We start from the raw sequence: 19,722 nt of genomic DNA, 5'->3' as shown, positions 1-19,722 counted from the left end.
CACTGCTAATCTTAAGGATCCATGTTGCATTGTAGGAAACAAAAAATATTTTTAATGAGAATTTATTATGTATTGTATCAAAAACAAATCAACAAATGGAAGTTGAGAAAATCATTTTCTCCAACTCCAGAAAAATACAAACACTAACAATTAACAAGCAAAATTCCTGAAAAACCCAAACATTCTCAGTGGTGTCCACTGCTGAAACCATATTCTTTACCACCGGAGCTAGATCCTTTCTTTCCATAATCATCATGGTGGGAGTGATGGCTTTCGTCTCCATGGTGTCCCTTGAAACCTTTGTGGTCTTCATCGTAATGTCCCTTATCACTGTGTCCTTTCTTTCCGAAGTGATCATCATGGTATCCAGATTTGTGGCTACCTCCCTTCTTGTGGTGACCCTCTTTGCTTCCGTGGTGTCCATGATGGTGACCATGTTTGGAGTGGTGTCCGGCTTTGTGGTAGTCATCGTAAAATTTGTGTTGTTTGTGGTAATCGTCCTTGTGGGATTTGTGGTGATACCCGGTGGTTTTGTGACCTTTCTTGTGGCCCTTCTTCTCTCCGAATTTTCCACCTTTGTGGTGTTTACCATGCGCATGATGTTCATCGTAATGATCGGCCTCATCGTGATGGCTCTTGTGGTGACCACCTTTCTCTGCATGATGTCCTTCCTTGTGTTCTTTTCCGTGTTTTCCGTGCTCGTGCTTTTCGTGATGGTGATCGTCTTTGTAGCCCTTGTCACCCTTCTCACCATGCTCGGCGTGATGATCTTCGTGATGTTTTGATCCGCCTCCGGATTCGTGATGACTAGAATGACCATGGTGCGAGGCAGCTGGCACTAAATCGAAAACTTCCTCGTCTTCATTTTCCACTATTATTCTACCCGATGCGTAGGCAACGTACAAAAGGAAAACACTCAAACTTAAAATGAGCCACCTCATTGTATTGTATTGGATGAAACCGAGAGTTGAACTGATTTTGGAGTTGTGAATTGGCGTATTTATACTGACAATATTTCCTCATGATGATTAAATTTTCGCGGTGAATTTACCTATGACATTGCTGTTGCAAAAATACAAAATGGGTTCGATATTGTACCGTTTTTTCTTGTTGGTTTCGGTTTTATGTAACAGGCTTTCTCCATCGTTGCAGTTTGTTGCTTGATTGAACTGCATTACTTAAGTCTATCGATTAATGTAACGAAAGATTTGGATTTGATTGATAAGTGGGACATTGTTGTAATCATACCGCCGGTGTTTATCGCTGATTTCAATTATTGATATTCATCATCTGATGGTATCGAATATTACTCGATTTCAAACCTATACTGATATTCCAAATTATTGGAATCGATGAGAGTTGGTGAATTCAGAATGCACGAGCAAAGACAAGAGAAAAAAGAATATTTCACAGTACAAATAACTTATATTATCTGACTCGGAATGCCAATATAAGAAGTGTTTTATCACCTTCAGACGGTTTCAAAGTATTTTTACTGTGATTGAAGTTCGTTTGGAAAGGAAAAAAAGACCTGCAACCCTGCAACAAAAGGTGATTTTCATGCACATATTTTTTCCGACAGACCTTATGTGTTGGTGCTCTCCAACGTAATTTAATGAATTTATAACGTAAACACAGTTCGAAATTCTGTAAATCCGACTTATCCTCAAAATGAAATGGTTTCTAGACATTTTTCCTCTTTTTTATACGTATCGAATGCTCAATTTTTTATTCGTATATATGAATGTGCAGGCAGTTTTATATTCATTTAATCATTGAGAAATAGCCAGAGGGATTTCTATCACAACTTTGGAAAACTATATCCAAGTTGTCGAAACAGATAAAATTATTTCACAATTTCACATTTAGAATTTTTTTGAATTATGGATACTTTAAGCGAAATTTCATTGCAAATAACCTCATGATATTTTTGAATAAAAGTACATGAAATTAAAATATTATAATTATACTCATGTTTGAAAAGAAAATTGACTAAGTATTCAGAGAACATGGAAAAACGTTTTCAAGCAGGTACATTGCGCAAAAATCCAAGTTTTCCAGAAATCCGGAAGTTCAAATCAAGCATGGTCAAAATAGTCAGAAAATATTCAGAGTTAGACTAAAATACTACTATTTTTTACCAGTCGAATTTGCAGTTTTTTTTCAACGGGTTTCCTGAAATAACTTGCCTTCTACAGGGTGATTCACAACTATTGCGACATAGGCTAAGGGCAGATTGTTTGGACCAAAATATGGCGATAGGACCAAATATACTTCAATAAAATATTGCTGTGGGAAAAGATAGAGGGCGTTAAAGTTGATTTTTTTTCCGTTTTTTGCTAATAATTTCACTGTATACCTATATTTTTTCATTCGTTTTCAAGAAAAACACAATTGAACAGTTCAGAGAATCGGAAGGGGATCTGAAGTAACGATTTATTTATTTTATTTATTTATTTCGACGATAAAGCATAATTAAAAACAATGTCACATAAAAAGAATAAACTTAAGTTAAATGTTCTACGTGGCCTCCTCTGACTTCTATGTCTTTCCTAATTCTTTTAATAAAGGACTTTCGAACTTCGAAGAAAATATTATTCTGTCCCCTTATGAAAAATTCAACTTCAACGCCCTCTATCTTTTTCTACAGCAATATTTTATTGGGGTATATTTGGTCCTATCGCCATATTTCGGTCCAAACAATCTGCCCTCAGCCTATGTCCAAATAGTTATGAATCACCTTGTATAGAGATAGCTCGTGAAGAATACTGTTAATATTAATTTTAATTGTCGATGGAAAGAAATTGAACAATTAAATTAGATGACACTCACCACAATAAATTGTATTAAAATGATTGCCTCATACGACCTCAATTCACCAAATTCATTTGGCGAAAATTATTAACTATTAGCTGAAATATTCCATGAACTCAGCCTCATGCTTTTTCGGCAATACTAAATCAATCCTGAGGACTTTTTAGATTTCTTCCTGTAGATACATAATTAGAAAGGCAAACAATGTCTGAAATACTCAAGAGAAACTTCATGGTATTCTTAATTTTTCTTTATCGAGGTACTTTGAAACTTCAATTTCGAAAAGTGAAAATCTATTAATATTCCAGAGTAATCGAGGAACTTGGGGTGAACTTAATTAACTTCCTGATGCTTGCATGTTAAGGGCTTTACGCCTAAATACTCAATTATGGAAAAATTAATTTGATCTTTTCATTCTCACAAGCCCTAGGGGGAATATTTCTGCCGTAGGAAATCAATAAAATTGTATTAATTACATAGGCAGAGAAAAGCAGATGCAAATAATGCTTATCATTCTGCTGTGAACTCCGAACTGAACAAATTGATAAAACTGAACGCAGGGTTCCCAAATAGTTCCTTGTTTCCACATATCCTCTCAAAAACAACCTCAACCCAAATGACTTCTTTCGATCTTCAGTCATCGAATGGTTTTCATTCGATCTGAACAATAAGGAATAATAAGCAATATTGTAGTGAGAACATTTTTTCTGCTATACATACGTAGGGAAATAAATCTAATTTTCTGAATTCTACTTAAAATGTTAATCTTGAAATAAACTGGCTAGAAAGTGTACATTCTAGCCAGCATTACCTCCTTCCCTGAGAATCTGAAGCCTAAAATTTTTCACACAGGCCATTTGTTCCTCAATTTCATATCAAAATTCCAATGCAATTTTGATGATTTATTGAAATTGTCACATAAGATGAAGATACTCGCGTATACAGAATATACGTTTAAGCCATCAAAGACCAAGTGAAAAGATACTTATTTAATGTTGAGAAAAGTTGTGCTGGGCTGAACTTAGGAAATGTTTTCAATGCTTGTCCAACTCACGATTATTTTTGTACCTTTCATTTTATTTCTCCATAACCTACTAAAACGGTCCTTACTATTGTCCTCCAAAAATTGTCATGAAATTACGTGAACGCGTTCAATTTTTGTTTGTTTCTATATAACGTACCAAAATTGCTTTCACCTCTTGGAAGATAACCATGGCGTTGTATCGAGAAAAGATCATCGGGACGGAGACCGTAACGATGCCCTAATTTTCATTGACCGTAGAACATTTGCTCGGCCTTTCCACCATTCCATTGCGAGAAATTGCATGCGCCTGTTATGTATCGGAATGCTATCCTATTATTTTCAATCTAATTTCCTCCGATTCTTTTCATTCCTATTCTTGCGCTCCCAGAAATACAACGGAAGAACCTTTGGTTCTTTCCATGTGTATACACAAAGCGGGTCTCTATAATATTGATAAGTTGAAAATTGTATTGAAGGGTGTTTCATTTGCCTGCAAATGTTCTTTTTTTAAAAACTTGTTGTGTTTTGCGTTGAACGAATTTATAATATTTTTGAGCGAAATAGAGCTGGAAAGGTGTATGCTAATCAACTGATATTCTCATTTTACAGTTGCAATTTTATTTTGTTTCTTGTCAATTTGGAATTGATAAATGTCAGAACTTGATTATTGCTTCTTAGTTGGAGAGCCAAAGAGGGAAATTCGGGATTTACTGGAATGTGTCAGATTAATAAAAGGGGAGTACCTCTGCCAAAAATTAGACCTGTATATTGGGCGAATTGTCTAGGACAGCCCTTCAGAATAGTAAAAAAGGATCATCGTATATACTCGACCGTGTCAGATTAAGATATTTGTGGTTAATTACATGATGAAAAGTGTACATTTTTTTAACCTGACAATTTAATGGTGAAGAAAATGTGTTGGAGAGCGCCAAACTTGCAAAAAAATCGTCAAGTATACATTCTCGAGCGCGGTGGTTTTTTTTCTTATTTTGAAGCTAATGGTTTGAGAATAACGAAAAAAATATAATCTGACAGTTTCTGCAAGCCGAAACAATAAAAATTTGCCATAGAGTCACAAAAATCAGTTTTTATCGCATTCATTATAAATGTTGTAGTGTATAACATTTTCTACAAATTTTATCCGAAGCAATTTTGTTATGTTTGAACGTTTTTGAGATATGTATATAACGATGAATGTAAATTAGACTGGATCTTCTGAAACTCTTTAGGGTTTTCACTCCCAATATCTGGAACAAAATCAATTAAAAATTGAAATAACCGTTTCGCTCCTGCGGAAATTATTGCACTAATTTGTCAGGAGCAAATCAAGTAAAAAAAGGTCAATTTCTGCAAATCATTTGAAGTGTAGCCCTAAAAAGTTTCAACAGATACAGAATCCTCCCAGATTAAATTTATATCGATACATTAGACTAGGTTTCTAAATTGACCTTGACCTTTCGCATGTGTGACTAAGCTCCTCGCCCTTATCGCCCTCTAACTCGCAAACGGTTGAGAGTATGTAAAATTACCTCAGATAAAAGTTGTATAAAATTTTATCATCTACAACTTTCATCATGATTCGGAATCTCCCGACCTTCCTGAATAGTGTCAGATTAATGGGTCAACATGTCTGCAACATTGAAATTAACCATCTGTATGAAAATCGGACACGCTCGAGTATGTACAAGTAACGATTGTTTTTGCATTTTCAAAGGACCGCTGGGACCTTGCGTCACGTCCGAATTGTCAGTGTCTTAAAAGCTTCCTTTGGGTCGGCTTAACATTAATTCATTCATTCTTTCATTGCTGTATCCCGTTACCGGGAATAAATGTACAAAAAGACAAAAAAAAAAGATCAAAGGTGCGAACAGACTTGTCATTTCTAAGTGCTAATTGCGACTGTGTGCCCTTCTGTGACTGAAGAGACCCAACCGTGACCTGCAGATCCTTCCACACTCAGGGCACGGATAGTTTCCAACCAGATCTGGCCGCCACTGTATCCTTCTCGAGTCTCCATTACACCTGTGTACCAAAGACCTCCACTGTGATCTATCTAACGCTAGTTGTTCCCAGTTATGATTGGCATTAACTGATTTTAGGGATTGATGATAATATGACACGCTCGAAATTTTTTTTTTACCATTTTCGAATCTTCCGTACGGCCAGCCTCACCAAACTGTCAGATTAATCTGAATTTATTATCTGCGACACATAGGGCATATAGAGTATCTTAATCTGATACGCTCGAGTATGTACACCTGACGATTTTTTTTACATCTTTGAGGACCTGCAGACACTTTCGCCACCACTGAAAGTGCATACATCATAGAACCTTTTTTTCTGTCTACCATCTTATCTTCAAAATCCACTAGGTCTCCACGACGCTCGAGTAGGCAAATCCCGATATAGCATCATCGGCTCCCCAACTATCTCATTAATGTCAGTGTCAAATTGAGTTGCCAATTCGATTTTGATTTATGTCATTTTCATTCTGATCAGCGCCAATTTGAACTTGAAAAGTTATAGAGATCAAACCCCGGTTTCATTAAGCTCGATCGGGGAATCAACGCTTGATTGACGGATAAACGTCAATTTGTTTTCAATCAATAATTCAGTCATGAAGATTCGGAATACCATTCTCGCATCAAATTATGATCTATACACGTCCATTCAATGTTTCTCAATAGCTTCTTCTTCAATATATGTAGGAATGAAAAAGTTTCAGTGATTTCGTTTTTGAAATCGAGTGACTGTCATGTCGAGGTTAAGTGGCGTATTCGTTAAGAGGTGAAAATTCCATCGGAAAGTAAAATTTCATTTTGTTTAACGTTTCATTGATCACCAATCAGATATCTGCTGATTGGTGGAGCCATATCTTGTCTCTTGATGTTCTGGTCGTTTTGTGAAATGTTTTCGTTTCTCAAAGGTTGGGTTAGACAACAAATCGAAAAATTCTTCGGATTATCCAGTTGTTTCACGCAAAATTTTGTGTTGGACATGTACCGTATGGGTTCATAATCTCGAGATCTCGACTTATACATTCGTTCTTCAATGAATATTCTTCCAAAAAGTGAAGTTTCACTTTGTTTGACCTCTCATTGATCAGCACCTCTTCTTCTAACGTCCCCTTCAATCGACACTTTACTGGTTTTCCATTAGTCGATGAATAATGAAACAGCCACAACTGCCGTTTTGTGATGTGAATAGTCTTCATCAGTGCACAAACAATATCAATTTTCGCACCTTCATCTAATCGAATATTCATAGTTCCAGGATTCGAGTTTGACGTGGATTCAGTGCGTTTCAGTCAGGATCTATCGAGAGGCCCTCGAAATGGTTGCGCACCATATTCTCTTATCTTTTCAAATGTCCATCAAAAGAGGTATCGACGACAGGTTCATTTTCCCCTTGCTTTCCGTACCTTCGGCCAATATTTGAACAACATCAATAATTTACATTTTTAGGGAAGTCGAACCGATCAATGGCTTCCATCTTTGAACAGGTATTGTTACAGTTGGCGTTTTGTCATCAATGTGATTTCTACTGGACTCACTGATTCTTCGCTCTCGACACTAATTTGTATGAGAAAAAAATGGTTGAAGAATCAGAAAACTAAGAAGTTACCGAACGAAAAAGAGGACATTTTATCATTTTGGTGAGTTAGAATGAATGAATATTCTGGCCGAGGTTCTTGGTGAACTTTTGGAGATCCAAATTGAAGAGATTACCTGAAAATTCTTCTTTGGTAAATAAAACTGAAAGTTGGAGAAAAAAGGGTTCGGGTTTTATTCATTCGAATCGAATCAGTAGTGAATACAGTTTTTGTACCCAAGTTCTGAAAACTATATCGCTACACTCCATTCACTTTTATAAAATCACTCGATTAGCTATTAAAATTTGACACATTCCACACGGTATAGGGAACTCTAACGATTTGTCAAAATCAGCTAAGCTTTTGTTGCCGTAGGACACACAAGCTTTTCCCTCCATTGATTCGCATGCTCTTTTGGTCGAGTATTATGTTTTGTGCATGTTTTTGGAAAATGTTCTTCCCGACGTTAGATTCGAGTGATGAGTCTATAACTTGCCTCTTTATAGTGATAATAAAAAGCTTTGTGTGCCCCACGAACAATCAGCTGATTTTGACAAATCGTTAGAGTACCCTATAGTACGAAAATGTGGGGTTAGAATACTTGTCTAAATATTTTTGGGTTTTAAATCAGCGCTATGTTGTCCGTTCTACGCAAAAGCAAAGAGTATCTGATAATCTTTGGTAAACGTCTCAGTTATAACGTAGGTACCTCTTGCAATGTGAATTTACGTCGGAAAGAAAATCAATCCGAAAATGTGATGTGATGAACATAATTAACGTTTATACAAACTGATGGAAACATTCCTAATTCAGTTATTGGGAAAGTAGAGTAGATCAGTTTTTAAATATATTTATTCATTATTCTTGCATTGGAACAAAATTGAATTATTGCTACATAATATGCATTTGCTCGAAAAGCGTTCGTGTTGGTTATCTGTTATTGAAGACGAATAAAAAAAATCAACCCAAAGATAAAATAATGCAATGTACCTGGTTGGTCTTTACAATCATATTTCGAAGGTTTTTCAACATATTTCAATAAAAATAGTGATATTTTTATGTCTATAATTGCGAGGTCGACACAACCAAAAGAAAGAAAAAGAACACAAATTCAACAATGGACAGACCATGAAGTACATAACCAAAAATTGTATATTTTACGTCGTAATTTTTGAGTTGTTTTTGGAGGATTGTGCAGATTGTAAAGAATATCATACATTTTGTAAAAACACATATGCTTTTCCGAACTAAAGGTCTAAATTTGAAAAATCGACGAAGTAACCACATCCTCATTGTTTATCAACATAAATATCCTAATATGAAGTTGTCTTTGTAGACTTGAGAAAGAAGAAAGTTTCTCCTAAACTTTGGCAAAGTTGTGAATAAAAAATTTAGAACCACAGCCTAATTTGTCCACATTCCCGCAATAATTCACAGTATTTCTAATATTACTTCTAGCGTGGTAATTTCTACTTTTCAACTGACTCAGTTCGTAATTCCTTGGGAATAATTCTTAAGCAACACTTTTTTGAACTAATTGAGCATGAAAAGTTTGACGAAGAACTATACACCGACGCCTCCAAAGACGAGCAGGGAATAGCATGCTCGATCACCAATGAATCGAATGCCCCATTATCCTACAAACTCCCATCCATCTGCAGCATCCACACTGGTGAACTCTTCGCAATTTATAAATCTCTTTGCAGTCCTCTTATCCCAGGTCAAAAGCCCGCAATACTCACAGACTCTTTATCTTCAATTGAATCTATAGACAACATTTACTCGAAGAACCCTCTGGTACAGCAAATTCTAGAACGATGCCATACCCTTAAAGCGAACCACTATAATCTGGATCCCATCACATATTGGTATAACAGGAAACGAAGCTGCAGATCAGGCCGCAAATCAAGCACGAACTTCCGACCTTCCTGTGACCCAAATTCAACTTCATACAGACCTCAAAAATGCCATAAAGCTGAGATCCTTACAGGAATGGCAAGTCCAATGGGAAGGAGCTAGCACTGGACTACATATGATACAACCCAAAATACATAATCCACCACAAATTGGTTTGGACAGAAAAGACAAAACCGTAGTAAGAAGACTTCGAATAGGCCATACCAAGCTAACCCACAGCTATCTGATGTCTTCAGAAAATCAGCCCAAATGCGATCACTGTCACAATACCCGTCTAACTGTTGAACACTTACTATCTATCTGCCCATATTACGGAGATGACCGACGACGACTTGGGCTGAGAGAGAATCTTGGAAATATCCTCAATTCACAAAAACAAATTGAATTAGCTCTTAAATTTCTCAAAAAATGTCAACTTTACGATAATATATGAACTTGTATATTCTCAAATTTTAGTTCTCTAAGCTTCGAATACTTAGATTTATATTTAGAATCAGTTAATGTGTACTGTACCTCGTGTCAATGATCTCGATGTCGAGACACGTTAATTCGAAATAAAAAAAAAAGTTTGTAATTCAGGCTATTGCTCGAAGATGTGGCTTATTTCCGTATTTTAGGTAGCATCCGTAAAGCAACCAATGTCGATCGTCTTGATCCCGAATCGAAAAATCGAAATTGATTCATGGCCAACCGAGGGCTTTTATAAAAGCGAATGGAGTACCTATACGTAGTTGATTTCGGCAGTTTTCGACCGATTTTAGACATACAGCGAGCTGCGAGGAACGAATTTCTTCGGTTATTCGCTGCTTGAGTTTATCCTGCTGAATAATAACTAATTATATTAGATGTGTAAAAGACCATCCTCTAATTGTGTGGCGCTGAAAAACATCAATTATTATGTAATGAAAAGTGACATAAAATATTATAACTATGTAATGTAAATACTGAGATGATAAACCATGAATAAATTGACTAGTTCCAACACACCCTTTGAATTTGCGGTACTCGTTTGATCCCTTTTTGTAAAGATAAAAAAATGATAACATAACAAATTTAACACGAGAAAGACTTAATAAACATAATGGGTTATATTCCAACCCAATTGGAGAATTTATGACGATTCCTAATGACATTCTCAGATAACAGTCAAGAAAAAAGAAAAAGAGACATGCAGGTAAAAAGAAAACTTAATCGAAACAGTTAAAACAATGTCAATCTTTCTTGGCTTGAATCTTCTCACTCTACAATATTTCTGAAACATGCCAATAATAGAGGTTCAGAATGGTAGTTTGCTCTCCGCACCTTAGAATTAATGCTACTTTAGTTAGCTTTAGTAATACCATTTAGCCTCAAATACTCGTTTATATTTAGGTTTATTACCTCAGCTCTTTATACTATGGAAGGTATAATAAAAATATAAACAGTACAATGAACAACAATATACAAGCTTCCAATCTTTAGTTTCATCTGAAATGTAGCTGTATTTCGAGCTGCATTCACTCTTGATTGTCTTGATTTCATCAAAATTTTCATTTTGTTATATATTAGTAGGCAAGAAATTCGCGGTTGAATCAATAAATAATTTTAGAAGGTGAAAAAGAACAAAAGATTGCGTATATCGAAAACGAGTTACCTCAAAACCCCGAAAGAGGTTGTTTTGAATTGAGCTAGCTGTCATTTACTTTCAGTTTGAGATTGTTCGTTCACTCCTGACACACTCTGTATATGGATTATGTACAGTAATTATTTTAAAATATCTAGTTCATTACTGGAACAGTTACATCTGTATAATGGTAGTCGAAGTCACAATTGGGACTTTAGCACACAATTAAGAGGTAGTGAAAAGTTGGCCTGCAGGTATTTTGCGTATACAAATTACATTCTTGTTCCCCTATCCAGTTCCGCCATGCCCATTCGAAAATTCTCGAGTTAAACGAAAATTTCCCTCGTTGCCGCTGTTGAGACTCCTCCGCAACTGACGTCTTGTTTGAGTCCGCACCGTTCTACTTTATGTCGGTCTCGGTGGCTCATTACCCCAGTCCCCCGTGTGAGGGCTGAGGGAGACATAACTGGAGAAGGCAGGGATGTTATCATGACCCGTAATCCGCTACCGTACGCGGTCTTTGATGTCTTTTTGTTTCATTATGACAAGCTGACGTTGATAAGCCTGGTGTGAATTACTGTATGAGAGTGAAGCGTCAACGCAATACTTTTCGCTTTACGGGGTGGCTTTCACATCGGCATAGGGAGTATCGGGAACACTTCTTGGCGAGAGGGAGAATTTGGGGGGTAAGAATGGTGCTTCAACTATTAAGCTAGGTTTTTATGCAAGGATATGTACTGAAGGAAGTGGCAACTTTTTTGAAACAAAAGAATTGTGTCAGATGTTGGGATGAAAGAGTATTTGTTTCAGCTCCCTGTGGATGTCCTAGGGCCCATTTCGACTTAATGTTCTAGTTCTTTTTTTTCGCTTTGATTTCTAGTTTCTTCGAGGTGCGCCTATGCGATATCAATAACATACTTTTCGAATTGATTTGATGTGGAAATGGAGTACACAGTACTCCTCGAAGTATTTATCCATTGAAGGGGTCGACAAGACAAGAATTTTTGTCTTGATGATAAACTTCTTGTCTTGTCTTGAGAAAAAGTCTAGTTATTTAAACAAATCATGTTTTGACGTTTTCTTCACATATTAACTCTTGTCTTGACTCAATAAATTTCAAGATCTTGAAACACGACAATCTGGTGGTTTCTCGATATTTATTTGTTTTCTGACGAACTTAAAATGACGTCGACTAGTTGCACCCTTTACCCCGTTTAAAGTGAGTGAGTTTATTATTACCTAGAAAATATAAAAAGAAAGCTCAATAGAAGAATGAAAATATTCGGCTCCCTTTGGTATAACCACACGCCACCTCACACAGCGCATTGGCCTATCATATGATCAGGCAGTGCAATTTGAAGAATAACAACGTTTTGGCACAAAAGTTATTTTAAATTATATTCTTTTTAACTTTACCGTTTACTATTGTCTAGTTACATCAATTGAAAATGACCTTCTACGTCATCACCCATAGAATCGGCTTTGAACTGAAATGCAACTTCTTTTTATACGAGGATGTATTGGTATCTAGTTAGCCTAGAACAGTTCCATGAATAAAAAATAATGCGTTACCATAGCAACGAACAATAACTCATTAGAAGTGTCAGCGTGAAGATGTCTACGAAATTGTGGAAATTGGAGTATCGAGCCATCGTCAAGTACCTGTATTTAAGAGGGTTAAGAGGTAAGCAGATTCACGGAGATATGCTGAATACCCTTGGTGATCAATGTCCTTCGTATACAACCGTGAAAAATTCGACTGCAAGCTTCAAAAGAGGTAAATTTTCCATTGAAGATGATGACCGATCGAGAAGGCCAGTTTCTGTTTCAGTTCCCGAAAATATCGATGCAGTTCATGACATGATTTTATCATACCGTAGAATTGGGCTAAAGCACTGAATATTTCATACGAACGCGTTCATCATATAGTTCACGTCAATTTGGACATGAGAAAAATTGCTGCAAAATGGATCCCCAAATGTTTGAATGTTGACCAAAAGCGTGCAAGGGAAGAAGCATCGCGTTCGATCTGTGCTCGATTTGAAAACGATATAGACTTCTTAAACCGAATTGTTACTATGGATGAGACTTGGGTACATGTCTACGATCCAGAAACAAAGCAACAATTGATGGAATGTCGACACTCTGGTTCTCCAAGACCTTTTCCAAGAAGTTTCTTGTCGAAAAATCTGCTAGAAAAGTTCTCCCTTTAGTTTAGAGATTACCATTCGACATTACTGACCACTCTACTGGAAAACATTGGAAAGGTTTTGTTTTTGCAGGACAACGCCCCTGCACACAAATCTCATGTTGCCATGCAAAAAATTCGTGATTTAGGGCCTGAATTACTAGAACACCCCCCTTGTTCACCGGATTTGGCTCCATCCGACTATCATCTCTTTCCTTAACTGAAAAAAGGTTAAAAGGTCGTAATTTTTTTCCAACGAGACGGTAATAAAAGCTGTGGAGGTCTGGTTTGCAGAGCAAGAAGAAAAATTTTTTTTGAAAGGTCTAGAGACGTTGCAGGTTCGCTGTAATAGGAGGACAATTAAGAGGAGAATATGTTGAGCAATAAAATATTTTGACATTGTTTAGTTTTATAGTAGACTAAGAATTTTTCAATATATTCTCGTAACTACTCTTGATTATCATAAAGTGGTCTTATTTTACCATAGACCCTTCAGTAAACAGTACGTCTGCTAAACCATTTGGCTCTGATTCTGACTCACAATATTCACTAACACGCAATACAGGGAAACGTAAGTTTTAGTAAAAATATAAAATGATCGGTGAAACTAAAGCGACTTCGACTAATGCGAGTGAAAATGATAAATCTGTGTCTGAAACCGTAGATGCAAAAAGGCGTGAAAAGGAAAAAGGAACAGTATTGTCCAATGCAAGATAGTGCATTACGGAAATTATGTTATTCCGATTCTTATTCCAGGTCTTGGGGGTCCAGAAATATCCTATGGTGCCGACTATTGTTTTTGTCTTGAATACGAATAAAATAAATGAAGCTAAGTGCGACACTAAGTACGATGAATTCAAAACTAGGAAAGGAAAGACCGAGGCAAAGACTTTTGTGTCTTTCGTTACCCTGTGTTTCCTACATAGTTTCAAAATGTTTCAGCCAGAACACGTTAAATATTTTATTCTCATGCAAACAAACACAATTGAGAAATACCCTGCATGACGGAAGTTCTCATGTTCGAAAATTCAGAGGGAAATTCAGTCTGCACTGTCTTCTCATGATAAGACAATGAAACTTTAAGCTGCTTGGGTTTCCTGAGTTTCGATTAAATAAGGTATCCAGCAGTCTTTCTCACTTATTGATTCATTATATTATGTATGGGGAGTTCGGGAGAGTTGAACCCCTTTTCACTCTGAAGCCACTTAACTTGTATCTGTAAATGGTAGTAACTCATTCTTTGGCGTGAAGATATCATGCCCGAATAGGTAACGATAGATAGTAGTGGAAGAGATGGTGTGATGAACATTTTCAGTACAGCAATACTTTTTTTACGAACTGAAAATTGGGAACCTAACCCATGGGAGAGTTAAACACAGCTCGAGAGAGACTTGACCAGGAAAAACATTGAAAGAAAACAATTTCCAATGACCAACGATTTTTCTATGTCAAGGTTGTCATCATCAGATGTATCAATGTATGAAATACATATTTTCTATTTCAGAGTCACTCTCCCTTATTTCCGAGATGTTTTTTACTTTTTTGAACCTTCGTATATTTTTTTATAGTTACATATTTCTATTATTCAATTTTCTTATTTTGAAGGCAAACTATTATTTAATCTCAGTGCGGGAAACTTGGACCGCTGACTATGTCTTCCGACCATAGCATGAGTCAAGTCTCCCGCACTTAGGCTTTTCAACAGATGTTTTTTTGAAACTTTTACAACTATTAGTAAAAAAGCTGATCGTTTGTAGAATAATACTAAATAAAACCACGGATCTATTAAACTTTTCAGACAGTGTAACAAACAAACATTATTCAAATTCTTACTTCCTAACAACAAAATCACGTTCAACCCTGTCACTGCCGAACTGTTCTGATGGCGGCCAAAATGGAGCCGCCCCTAGTTTTGCCTTGTTACGAGTATGTCGCAGGCTATTTACTATACCGGTAGCGCGAAATTTGAATTGAAATATTTGAGGAAGTTCAGTTCTCCTACCTGAGCAAGTGTCCCGGACTCCCCCTATACAAGGACATTTTTTTTTCACTTTTCTCAGTTGTTTCCAAAACATGAATTTTTCTTGTAAGTCTCTATATACTAATGATTAAGTATGATACATATATGTTGGTGATAAAATATTGGTAATTATGGATTAATTACGAAGGTGAAGCTTACTGAAAATGTCTTGAACAAAAAATAGAAAAACACAACTATCCTCAGAGATTGAGTATACGTGGAAAATCTGCATACTTCTCAAAGTATGTATGAATTAAAATCGTAATAGATCTTTTTCTTTATGCTTCTATTCTACACTGGATGGATGTTGAATTCCATTTGATAGTTTTCCCTTCCTTTCAACATCTTATTTCTCTTATAATGAACAGATAAAGAGATACTACCCTCATTAAAATTGTCATTAAAATATTCCACTTCGTACTCGTACAAAACAACCACTCATCTCACGAACGGGGTGGAAAATTTCCTTTGTGTTGTTCCTTCATTTCTTCCCTCCCGCTTCGAAATTAACCTTCTTGAGGAAACCGAACCCTGAACGATTCCGTTGATGTCAAATGAAGATGAATAAGGAACGCCTAAGCGTTCAGAACATCCGAAAGAGGTTAATTAATCTGTTAGCATACAAACCGCATTACTTCTTCGCCCTTTTGAATGTGCAGCCCGCCCCTGTTCCGGTATATGGCATCGGTGGTGTTATTTTACGGTTTAAACGAAGCATGTCATGACAGCATTACCATAAAGAACGGGCACGAACTCAATGCTGCCAACCTACCGGTACTTCAGGCACTCTTAGCTTCGTAACGATTTTTCCGATGTAGCGAATTTTGTGAAGGTTTTATTGATCAGATTTTTCACGCTGGATGTAACATTTTGTGTTTTTGCTGGTAAGGGTTTTTTCGACATCATGTTTTCTTACACAGCTTCATTAAAAAAATCGATGCATCCTTTTGGAGTTCGTTGTCTGTTGAGGATTAGAATTTAAATGTTGTACGCCCTTAAAGCATCGATGCTTTTCTGGTATAAAATGGAATACAAGTGATTCTTTGAAATCAGAGCCATCTCTTTCGTAATTAAATTCAAAACAATAATTTCGGAAACAACGATTTTTGTTATAATAATAATAATTAATAATAATAATTTTCTTTATTTACCCAACAGGAATATCCCAATTACAGGGTAAAGTAATAAGTATTTGTACATTACAACGTGTTACAGCATTTATGAAATAATATAATCCAAAAAAAACCAAAATATAATGAGAAAAAATTGGTATGGTCCCCATACATTATAGTACGAAAACGTCCAAAGAACAAGAGGTTTAGGAGGGCTGATTCTTCAATGAATGAGTCCTTGGACTCCCTCGAACAGAAAACGATACCTTTGCCAGCTGGTACACTCTGCGCAGCGCACCGTTATAGGTAAAAATGATTAATTTGAATTTTAGGAGGATTTATTTTTGTTGCATCTACATTATTACACAATTATGAATTTTTTTATGTCGTTTCGGCTGTTTCTAAATGCCTGGCAGAAGCCATTTTTATGAGGAAAAAAGTGGAATTTGACATTGAGTATTAACCCTCCTTGAGGGTTTGAGTACTAAGAGGTAAAACTTGAAATTCGACATTAATTCGGATGCTAAAAGAAGGCAGACGCCTTCAAAGTTTCAAAACTCGCAAAATACAATGTTATCGGATAGGGCCATAGACATATTAAAAAAAAAAAGGGGTTATAAGTCTATGGATAGGGCACTTGCGAAGTGAATTATTACAAAAGGGTCAAAAAACCATTCCAGGAAGGGTGAGAAATTTTGATATTATATTATTTAGATAATCAATACTCAAACATGAAATTGGCAGAAAACAGGGAGACACCAGATATAATATTGCTCCAATATATTTAAGTGAAGCTCAAGAGAAAAATGGTCTACACCTTAAAATATGTCGTCTGCGCTAACGTCACCAATTTGTAAACATGCAGCTTCGGATAGAGTAACCTCAATTTTTCTTCGGAAAAAATAATCACTTCAACGTCGAAGCAATTCATCTTCGTCGAAATAATAGAATGAATTTTACGAATTACGAATTTCGAATAATGAAGTAAATGTTAGCAGTTTTGTACTCAATAAAAAAAGCTAAAAATGCAGGGTGTCCCAAAACTAGTGAATCAAACGTCAGACCACGATAGAGTAGACCAAATACTATTGAATGACGCCAATTTTAGTTCAGCGAAAATGTACCGTTTCCAAAATAATCAGAATTTCATGAAAATACATAAAGTTGCCGACTTTCAAACTATTTTTTTCAATCACAGGGCCAGTTTGTGACAAAGGATAGCGATTTTAAATCATATTAATCCTAGATTATTGTTTTAACACACCTAATTAAAATTATTGCAAGTAGTTAATCGAAAACCCAAGTAAATGTAAATTAAAACAATTGTTTTTTCTGCATAATTTTTATTACTCAGAATGAACCCCCTCTATAGGGGTGATAATATGGGCGAAAAACGCTATCCTTAATAACAAATTGGCCTTGTGATTAAAAAAATAGACCGAGAATCGGCAATTTCAGGTTAGGTTTTTTTGGAAACGGCACATTTTCGCTCAACTAATGTTGTCATTCGATAGTATTTGATCTACTCAAACGTCGCACAACGGTAGAGTAGATCAAATACCATAGAAATACTATCGACTGACAACATTAGTTGAGCGAAAATGTGCCGTTTCCAAAAAAACCTAACCTGAAATTGCCGATTCTCGGTCTATTTTTTTAATCACCTACTCGTATACGAGTAGGTATATTTCTATAACCTTGAGTTGAGACCTTTTTTCATCATTCACAAGAATGCTGAAATTTACTTCATTACTTGAAATTTACTCTAAAATATTAGGCTTGTTCGTAGAGTATTTCACAACGGTTGTGAACTGCGCAAAAGGATTTTTGCTACCCTAAAATGAAATTGCGCTTGCTCTGTACAGTTCACAACCGTTGTGAACCACTCTACGAACAAGCCTATTGATTTCATACATATGGGGTTAGATAAAGAAAAAAAAAATAACAATTTTCAAATATCGCTTTATTGAATTAAGTTTTACAACAGATGCTTTAAGTGACCTCCATACTCTAATACATGCTTCAGACCTTCTAATGAATGATTGCTGTATTCTGCCTGCATATCAACCGATTCAAAATCAGTGTATCGTTTCATTAAATTAAATTGCACAAAAGGTGTTCAAAGTGGCCACCATGAGCTTCTAGTACATATGCTCTACACCTTCTTATGAATGATTGCTCTATTCTGCTTGTATGTCCCATTTCAGCTGCTGAAAATTAAAAAAAAGTTTCGAATTAAAGAAGGCCTTGATTCATTGTAATAGAAATTTTTTTTCATTGAATTCTGCAAATACTGTGGGTTATACTATTTCTGAACCTTGATAAAACAGGCATGATTTTGTTTTTACTTCGGATTTCAGGTTCCTAACCATATTTTCTTACACGACGTTAGATTAAACTTAGCAAAACAGGAAATTAGAGTTAGATATTTGTTAAAAAAACAATGCATGCCCCCTTCAAACTCTTGCTTGCAAAGCGATCGGCAAAGAGTGTTATTTTCTCGAATTTTGAAAAACACCGCCATAACGTGATCTACCTGCAGGTACCATATAATCCATATTGAACAGACAACAACAACAACAACAACAATTTGAACAGACTGGCAATTATCTATCTCTTCTTATCTAGTCTCATGAGAATACGAGATATTCTCTTTACAAATCTGGAATTTTCCACAAAGCTCTGATTGAAAATACCTTCATATTTCATCAATGTTTGACGAACACAGAAGTATAATTGGAATTTGGCTTTTTCTTATAAGTATACTCTTTTGGTTTAGCCAGAATTATTCAACACGAACTTCTGGAATTTTTATCGGGGAACATGAGAATAGTACTCGTTCGAAAATTACAGCACATATCTGACAAAGAAACAATTTCTTGATGTTCGTGTAAACAAGCTGAAAGGCACCAAAACGAGATTTGTTTCGAAATGTGAGAGACAAGAGTGAGGATTATGTTTCCCATATTGTGTCTGAAGTCTATACGGAAATAACCCACAAAAATTGAGCGTTATAAACATTCGATATTACAGAGGAAAGGATAGAATGAACACGGAAAAACCGGAGAGCTATTTCGACATTGATATCAACACGAAGATTGAGTGTCGGTGGTATATTTGTATAACTATGTACATAATCCTGGACAAACAAGTCCCTTTTATTCAGCTCGTTTCCAGTGAGTTTCTCATCAAAAGAATATGGATACATTAGGTTCCTTGAAAATGAATGAAAAACATAAATATTTGTTCAGTTGAGCAGGAATTTTAAACTCTTTTTCTTGTTAACTTTTTTGTATCCAATCGCTGCTCTGGATGGATTTGAAAGAGTTCTGAAGTTTCTGATAGAAACTTTGAATAATTCCGGCAAATCAAGTTAACAGCTATTATATGGTCAGAAACAAAAAACAATATTTCCTATGTTGAAAAAAATGAAAATCGTATAATTACTCTTC

General features: G+C 35.8%; 2 protein-coding genes across 5 annotated transcripts in view; one reads left to right on the top strand and one right to left on the bottom strand.

The window, feature by feature from the left end:
* LOC123309497 overlaps positions 1 to 19,722 on the top strand; it is a 346,668-nt gene that overhangs the window by 49,532 nt on the left and 277,414 nt on the right. The window lies entirely within an intron of this gene.
* LOC123309498 (histidine-rich glycoprotein-like) lies at positions 47 to 1,167 on the bottom strand. Its single transcript, XM_044892654.1, has one exon. It carries the CDS (start codon positions 939 to 941, stop codon positions 186 to 188), a length of 756 nt encoding a protein of 251 aa, XP_044748589.1. The 5' UTR covers positions 942 to 1,167; the 3' UTR covers positions 47 to 185.

This window comes from Coccinella septempunctata, chromosome 3 (genome assembly GCF_907165205.1).
Source record: "Coccinella septempunctata chromosome 3, icCocSept1.1, whole genome shotgun sequence".
NCBI classification, from domain to species: domain Eukaryota; kingdom Metazoa; phylum Arthropoda; class Insecta; order Coleoptera; family Coccinellidae; genus Coccinella; species Coccinella septempunctata.
Note: the sequence above shows the minus strand (reverse complement) of the source record. Positions and strands in the feature narration are given on the sequence as shown.

Bases quoted from the DNA above. Each gene is read 5' to 3' on its own strand.
- LOC123309498 (XM_044892654.1), bottom strand. From the start codon at position 941: ATGAGGTGGCTCATTTTAAGTTTGAGTGTTTTCCTTTTGTACGTTGCC.